At 32.9% G+C, this 8,954-nt stretch overlaps 1 protein-coding gene across 5 annotated transcripts in view; it reads right to left on the bottom strand.

The window, feature by feature from the left end:
• Positions 1-8,954, bottom strand: part of IFT74 (intraflagellar transport 74) — a 229,399-nt gene that overhangs the window by 87,002 nt on the left and 133,443 nt on the right. For all 5 annotated transcript variants that reach the window (XM_031943358.1, XM_031943364.1, XM_031943353.1 and 2 more), the window contains exons 9-10: positions 3,226-3,364; positions 486-548 (exon numbers count right to left, since the gene is read on the bottom strand). In XM_031943358.1, the coding sequence (XP_031799218.1) occupies positions 486-548; positions 3,226-3,364 (202 nt within the window). The remainder of the gene's footprint in view (positions 1-485; positions 549-3,225; positions 3,365-8,954) is intronic.

The following is an 8,954-nucleotide window of genomic DNA, read 5'->3' on the forward strand; positions in this document are numbered from 1 at the left end:
ATTAAAGTCAAGATATAATTTTATGAATTCTGACATTTAATTCAATACCTAGCAATTAGATGATGATAGCTCTGCCAATTAAAAACACCTATACTCTTGCCAGTTGCCTGTTTACAAAGAAAACTGGAAAAAGCAGATGGATACTGAGGTATAGTCTTAGAGGTTAAGATGGGAGAAAAAGAAAAGCATGTAAGGTTGGAATTAAGTAGCATTCATTGTTCTTAAATTAATATTGTGTTGATGTACAGAAGGAATTTTCAAAAAAGAAAAAAAACTTCCTTCCCCAATTAGAATATTCATGATCTTGAGCTAAGAATAGAATTATTTCAAATCACCAACTTAACAAATTTGAAATTTTATGTATAAGGGAAAAAAAGGGCTATGGGTCCCATTAACCTAATTTGTAACCCAATCACAATTTGATCAGGTCTAATTATCTTATGTATTTGGGTAATAATAGAGCTTTTATTTAATTCCATACATACAGTTTCCAGACTTTCTTTCTTCATATTCAATGAGTCTAATTCCTGCTGAAGTGTATCTAATTCCTAGATAAAAGAGAAAAAATGCCAAGAGTTATGTGAACCAAATATGGAAATAAGTTGTTTCTATATATTTGAAAATTATAGATATTAACCTGAAGTAAAAAATACAAGATCTGAAGGTATAAGAGACCCCAGAGGTTATCTAATACAAAAACCACATTTTACAGATGGAAAATGAGGCCTTTAGAGGTGAAATGATTTGCCCAAAGTCACAGAGATATTAAGTGCCAATGTTAGGATTTGAATTCAGGTTCTCTTGACTCCAAATTCAGCTTTTTTTTCCCATCATATTTTTCTGCCTCCAATAACCATCAAATATATATATATATATTGCTCAAAATTTTGGTATCTTATATTTCTATTTCCTTTATTCTATTAAAGAAAATTACATAGAGATAACATGTACTATGTATGTGTATATTTTGTTAAAGAGAAAAATTCTTATCAAAAAAATATCACTTTGCAAAAACACTGGCAAGAATTACTGGACTTGTATATCTAATGACTTCCAAAAAAAACACCAAACAAACCATAACTGATATGGTTATGGAACCAAATGATGTGGGTAGTGGCAGTGCAGAGAGTCAGGGAACCAAATGATTCAGTCAGGTAACCAAATGCAGTTAGAGAACCAAATGATGTGGTTAGTGGCAATGTAGAAAGTTGAGATGTGAGAATCCCCTTCTGGTCAGCACAGGTTCAACGTGAAAGAATTCAAGAACCTGAAAAGTTTGATTGGTAAAAGAGAAGTTTATTGGCACTGAGAAGTCAGTTCTAGCAGAGAGATAAACAGAGGTGTTAACATTGAGAAAAGAATGTCTTCACAGCAGGCAGAGGTCTTGACAGGCAGCTATGCCAAGGAGAGAGAAAAGTTCCTTGACAAGGCATGATCCTGCTTTGGGCCTCTGCAAAGAAATGAGCCAAAACTGTCCTTTAATAGGAAATCTGAGACTGAAGTTTCAACTGAATGAAGTTACTTCAATGTTGTCACTGCCCCCAGGCCTAAATTTACAGTAGAATGAGACTACTCAAGTCCTGGACTAATTTTCAACTCAATAGTCCCACCAAGATAACAGAATGAAACCACTTTATCTTGAATCCCTGAGGTGGGCCCTCTTCCAGAGGAGAGTCTCTTTTTTTTTTTTCTTATTTTTTAAATTATAACTTTTTATTGACAGAACCCTGCTTGGGTAATTTTTTACAACATTATCCCTTGCACTCACTTCTGTTCTGACTTTTCCCCTCCCTCCCTCTACCCCTTCCCCCCAGATGGCAAGCAGTCCTATACCTGTTAAATATGTCACAGAATATCCCAGATACAATATATGTGTGCAGAATCAAATAGTTCTCTTGTTGCACAGGAAGAATTGGATTCAGAAAGTAAAAATAACCCGGGAAGAAAAACAAAAATGCAAACAGTTTACATTCATTTCCCAGTGTTCTTTCTTTCCATCATTGATCAATTGAAACTGAGTTAGATCTTCTCTTTGTCGAAGAAATCCATTTCCATCAGAATACATCCAGAGGAAAGTTTCTCCCCACAAAAGTCAAAGGACAATTTCAGAATTCCCCCCATCACAACTATTTAAGATTAGTGTTTGACAACAAAGATTACCACTTTAATGAGTGCTTTTTCATTCATTCATGCATTTATTCACCTCATAAGGCATAAATGGAGTACTGGAGCTTATATTAAGCCTTTGGCAATTAGTTAGAATTAATAAGAATTGTTGTATCTTCCTTTGAGGGCTATAAAGATGTAGTGCATTGATGATTTCAAAGCCCTGAAAGGAAAGATGATACATATGAAAGCTTTGTGCCCTGTTACATGTTTGTACTGACATGAGCGAATGAAAGGGCAACAAAAGAATTACCGTGTGTCCATATAAAATGCATCAGATGGAATAAAGAGAATATTTGGATAAAAAACATAGAAAGACTGTGTGTGAATTTCAGAGGAAAAAAGATGCAGCAGTAAATAAAACTAAAGCAAAATACAACTTAGTAAAAATTGAGTTTTCTAGCATTACCACAGAATCATCCATTCTGGATTGTTACTGGATACCAAAACATCTTTCCAACTCTTTAAGTATAGCATTAATGTTAAGAGGCTCTTATTGTATTGGTAGCTAGCTCTTTTTAGGCAGCAGAACTATTTTATTTTCTATCTTTTTATCATCACATTTCTTCTTAGTTGTCGGACAGTACTTCACCATCCCTTCTAATCTCTACTTCTGCTGTAACATTGCATCTTTTCCCTTTTATTTTTTCCATTTTTCTTTTTTCCTGTTTCTTCTGTCTATTCTTTTGTCCTTTTCACTATAAAAGATACAAATCTTTTATATATGAGTTATATGAATTATAATGAGATTACAATTATTCCTTTCCTCTTGATTCATAAATTGACCAATCCCTATGTGTTAAATATAATCCTTGTTTGTTTTAATTGCTGCCTCCAAGTGAAGAGCTGAGCTTTTGGATTTCAAAACACTGAATATTCTAAAAGTTTAGTTTTATTGTTCAATTGGATAACATACCATGGAAACATATAATTTAATGTATTTAATATATCTAATGTAATGTATATATATTATGCATTTGTATGCATCATGCATATATATTATTCAATTTAATGTATTTAATAATCTTAACTAAAATAAAGGAAAGACAATGCTATTACCTGCAATAATTTTTCATTTGTAGTTTTCATCTCTATATACTTGACTTGTTTTTCAGGAGACATATTTTTAATAATGCCATCTGCTGCTTGTTTTTCTTGTTCAATTTCCTCTTCTACCCGCCTAATTTGTTTTTCTTTCCTGGAAAAAGAGAGGATGTATTCTTTTTATCAAAGTGAATAGAATAGTTAAAATTAGCATTAAATGAACCTTCATCAACAAAAATATTCAGATAAAGTCTGATTCTAAGTAATTCAACAAAATTCTCTTTATCTCAAAAAATATTCAGATAAATGTCCAATTCTAACAATCATTAAACCAACAAAAATTCTCTTTTATCTTTTGCAAAATTTGTATACCCCCCCCAAACTGACCTCTATCTGACCTTTTCTATTTCTGCCCCATTCCAAACTTTTTTCAATAGATGTACTCTTCATTCATTAGACAAGGAGGATAAAAGAACTTGACTAGAGCAGATATCTTCAGGAATCTTACAAAGATTTTAATGAATTCCAAGAACAAAAGGCAATTGGCAAAATAAAATATTAAATTTCAACTTCACTGCTTAAATTCTTTAAACTTTTGAATGCACACATATGTTTAAAAATACAAAGATCACCACATATAGATAACATATTATGTAGATATGTAAATGTGTGTGTTTCCAGCAACAGATATACCTACTCCAGCAACCATGTTATTCTCACCAAGCTATAAATAATGATCTATATTGGATGGGGGGGAAGAGGGGGGAATGTGAATCCCATGAGGAAGAGATCGATGAAAGAATTCAGAATAAGACCAAAGTAAAGTGCCTCCCACAAGGTACAACAATGGATAGGAACCTAGCACTGGCACAAAATCTCAACTCAATAACTAAAGATAAAGTAAATCAAAGAAAACACCAACAGTATAAAAACTACTGCAACTCAAGTACATAACAATTTCAATCTGACACTCAAAAGGAGAAAAAAAAGGTTTTCCACAAGGACTATATGAATATATAGAAACAAATGAGTAAAAGAAAAAAATGAAATAAAAGTCTCTTGAAGAAAAAAACTGAAAGGAGAAACTTAAAAAAGAAAAGTGTTAGTGACAATTAGGAGGCTTAGTGGAGAAGCACTGATCCTAGAGACAGGAGAATCCAAGTTCAAATCTGGACCCAAGCACTTTATTAGGTGTGTGACTCTGGACAAGTCATATAACTCTATCTCACCAATTTAAAAAAACAGAAAAATATAGAAAAAAATACTAAACTTAAAAAATGGATGCTCTGAAGACTAGATTAGAATAGAAAACAAATGGTCACTCAACAAGCATTTATAAAGTACTTATTAAGTGCAAACAAAAATCAATCATCTACAATTAGAATACTAGAACAAAACCAAAAGATTGAAAAAAGTTGAAGGAAATAGAGGTTATCTGATTTGAAAAAAAAATAAGATCTGGAAAACAAAAAGAAAAAAGTTAATAATCATTAGATTCTCAAAATCATGATAGAAAGAAAAGCATAGACAATATATTTCAAGAAATCATAAATTGAAATTGTAAAGATCTATTAGAACCAGAGGGAAAAGAAAAGATAAAGACCTACTAATGATTTCCTGAAAGGAACACTAAAAGAAAAAGTTATAGTAATGTCACAGACAAAAATCCAGAACTCCCATGAAAAAAAAAATTTTAATGCCATATTCAAAAAAGAGTTCATAATAGTTTGACTTGGTGCAGACCTTCAATTATCTTTAAGCAGATGATTCCCTTATCTCTCCTGAGATTTAGTCATATACCACTAAATGTCAAATCTTCAAATGATTAACCCATAAGCATCTCAAATTCACTATACTTAAAACAGATTTCATTTATCTTTCTTTCCAGAGCCCACCATTGCTCTATTTCCTCATTTCTTTCCAGCACATTGACTGAAACTATCTACAACTTTTTTCTATTCATTTATTAAGTCCTGTCTTTGCATGTGTGTCAAATCACAAATCACAGAAACAAAAATTTCATTAAAAATAATGAGATAACAATGAAACCACAATACCAAAATGAATAGAAGATGGAAGAGTAGGTAAAAAAAATTTCAGACTCTTCAAATTTTCCCCAATAAAATGACAGAACATTGCCTCAAAGTGAACATAGAGTAGCAGAAATAAATAAAAGTTGGGGTAAAAAAAAATGTCTCCTAAGACAACTTAAGAGAACTTCAGGAAAGACCCTACTTCCAGAGGCAGAGATTCCATCTTAGAAAAAAATAAACTCCTCCAAGTAAACTGCACTGAAGCAATTATAAGCACAGGGAGTAACTGGGATCAGGTAGCGTTGGAATCCTAATGTCAACTCAACTTGAAACAAGGTGAAAACTCAAGGGTGATGTCAGGATCCTGGTGTTAACTTAATAGGATTGATACAGTGCTTGTTGGTTCACACCTTAGAGTGAATCCTTGCAGGGTGATGGGTTGCCAATACTGATGGACAATAATGCTTGTGTTCACACCTTTAGAGAGCTTATAGAAGCAAGAAATATTTAAGTACTCATTGGAGTTCACGTGGTTTAGTATGAGATATCCAAATGTACACCTCCCTTAAGTCCTGTCTCCAGAAGGAGGAGTTAACCTTTGGGAGATCATATATATGGAGGAAGCTCTTAAGAGTTTGAGAGAATTACTCCAGAACATTGACGAGGGTCGGAGAGGAGCACTCTGGGAGGAAGCCCACAAGCCCTCTCTTCGAGGCAAGAGAGATTCATTGCATCTTCCACCTTGGTGCTGGCTGGAGGCTGAACAAAGCAGAGGCAGAAGCAAAGGACAAAGCTGCAAGAGCTCTTAGAACCAAGCAGAAAGATAGGCCTCTAAGAAAACTAACCGGGCTATATTGAAGGACACAATAAAAGATCTGAACTTTTATCTGCTGGCTGCGATTTTGGGTAATTATTTACTTGTAACTGAAACTAAAGCTGCCTCCAAAAAATCTCCCGGAGAAACCCTTTCTCACAGAGAGAACTCTTATTTTAAGGAACAAAAAACACTCACAAGGTAGGCTTTAGGAACTTAAATGTCACCAACAGGAGTTAGACTCTAAGCAAGGGAAAACTGAAGGACCTGTTGCTGTCATGAGTCACCAGGGCCAGCTATGCTGAGCAGACATGGTCCCTGACTAAGGCTGTGGACAGGAAGGAGTGAGCATACACTCAGTGAATGCATTAATAAAGAGATTCTGCTGGCTGGAGACTGTAATCCCCGCTTTTGTTTTCAGCAGAGAGGGGAGAGCTGAGGTTTATACCTGCTAGAAGGATTGCAGGGAGGAAAAAGTGTTTGCAGGACAGCACAGCTGGGGGCCTTAGCCATCATGTGGGTATAGGAAGGAATGCTCAAAATTAGACCCCTGAAGAAAGCTGAGAAAATAACAATACGAAAGACATGAGGCCTGGGGCACTATTCCCTAAAGCTCATAACAATAATACACTGCTAAAAATATTAATTTAAAAAAATGAGTAAGCAAAGGAGAAGGTATCCAATCACAGACAGCTTTTATGAGATACAGAAGATCTGTGTTTATATTTAGAGGAAGATAGTGAAGTTTAAAAAGCCACTTCTTACTCAATGAGAAACATTAAGTGGTCACAAGTCCAAAAAGAGTTCTTAGAGAGACTTCAAAAATCAAATAAGAGAGGTTAAGGAAAAATTAGGGGAAAAATAATAACAATCCAAGAAAATTATGAGAAATCAACCATTTGGAAAAAGAGATACAAATGCTTAAGGAAAAAAAATTGACTCCCTGAAAACTAGAATTGGGCAAGGTGAAGCTAATAATGTTATAAGCCACCAAGAAATAATAAAATGAAAAATAAAAAAATAGAAGAAAATGTGAAATATTAGAAAAAGAACTGATCTGGAGAATAGATCAAGGAGAGATAATATAAGAATTGTGAGACTACCTAAAAGTTACAACCAAAAAATCTTGATAAATATTAGAAGAAATTACAAAAGAAAATTGTTCTAAGATTTTAGAATGAGAAGGTAAACATCATCATCATTATCATCTACTGATCACCACCTAAAAGAGACCCCAAGTTGAAAACTTACAGAATGTCATAGTCAAATTTCAAAGCTCTAAAGTTAAGGAGAAAATACTGCAATCAGCAAGGAAAAAAAAACCCCAAAATAAATCAAAACCAAAACAATTTAAATATAGTCAGAGCTATAATCGGGATCACACAAAACAGACAGACAGATGGAAGGAAGGACACATTTAATGAATTGAAAGATTTTCAGGTATTTGTGACAAAGATCAGAATTTAATGGAAAATCTGATTTAAAAGATTTAGGAGAAACATAAAGTAAACATTAAAGACTAATTATAAAGCACTTAAGGCCAAATTGTTTACTTCTTATATGTAAAAATATTATCAGTATTCTTAAGAATAACATCATTATTTGGGTAGTTTGAAAGAAAGGCTTGGGCAGAGTAAGATGGGTTGATTCTAAAAAATAAAATTGGATAAGGTGAAGTAAAAAAGAGCAATTATTTCATAAATGAGGAGAGGAAGAATGAACGTAGAAGAAGTGAAAGAGGAGGGTTAGTACTGTTGGAACCTTACTCTTATCATTAAAGAGGGAATAGTATATACATCTAGAAGAGCCTAAAAGCTTTGTAAAATTATAAATAAAACCAAAACAGCCAAAATTACAAGTAAAGCAGGAAATGAGATAAAAATTTTTACAGCTTTTTCTTTTAAAGGCCTCTTTTCTCAATTTCATAGAGCTATTTTTCAATTGATAAATGGTCAAAGGACCTGAACAGGCAGTTTTCAGAAAAAGACTATGAAAAAAGCTATGAAGTCAAATGGTCTATATCACTAACAATTATAAAATACAAATATAAATCAAAATAAATGAGATAAAATAACCTCACACCTATTAAACTGGCTAACATGACAAGAAAAAACCCTGACAAATCCTGGAGGAGGTATGGAAAAACTGGGACTCTACTCTATTGTTGATGGAATTGTGAACTGGCTTAACCATTTTGGAGAACAATTATGAAACTATGCCCAAATTATCCCAAAGAGATGAAAAAAATGGGAAAAGGACCTATATGTACAAAAATATCCATAGCAGCTCTCTTGTGGTGGCAAAGAATTAGAAAATGAGAAGTATGCCGATCAATTGAGGAATGGTGAAATAAGTTCTGGCATATGATTGTAATAGAATATTATTGTTCTATAAGAAATGGCAAGCAGGATGGTTTTAGGAAAAAAGACTGGGAAGACTTACAAGAATTGATGCAAAGTGAAATAAACAGAACTAGCATAGTGTACATAGTAACAATATTGTAATAATGACAAACTTAGCTACTCTGATCATAAAATTTCAAAACCACTCAACAAATGCTATCCATTTTCAGAGAGAGAATTAATGAATGAAGCTTGAGTGTATGTATATATATATATATATATGTTTCATTAAATATTTATATATATGCATATTTTATATACATATTATATCTTTTTAAACTTTATTGTTCTTGCTTTTTTGTTCCAATATGGTTAATATGGAAATGTTTTGTATGACTTCACATGTGTAATTAGCTTGCTTGTCTTCTTCAATGAATAGTAAAGGAATGGGATCAAGGGAAAGAATTTGGAGCTCACAATTTTTTATAATGTTAAAATTAAATTATAAAAAGAAAAGAAAAAAGTAAATTCAACCTTTGCAATAAGTCTAAAATC

This window comes from Sarcophilus harrisii, chromosome 1 (genome assembly GCF_902635505.1).
Source record: "Sarcophilus harrisii chromosome 1, mSarHar1.11, whole genome shotgun sequence".
In the NCBI taxonomy this organism is placed as follows: domain Eukaryota; kingdom Metazoa; phylum Chordata; class Mammalia; order Dasyuromorphia; family Dasyuridae; genus Sarcophilus; species Sarcophilus harrisii.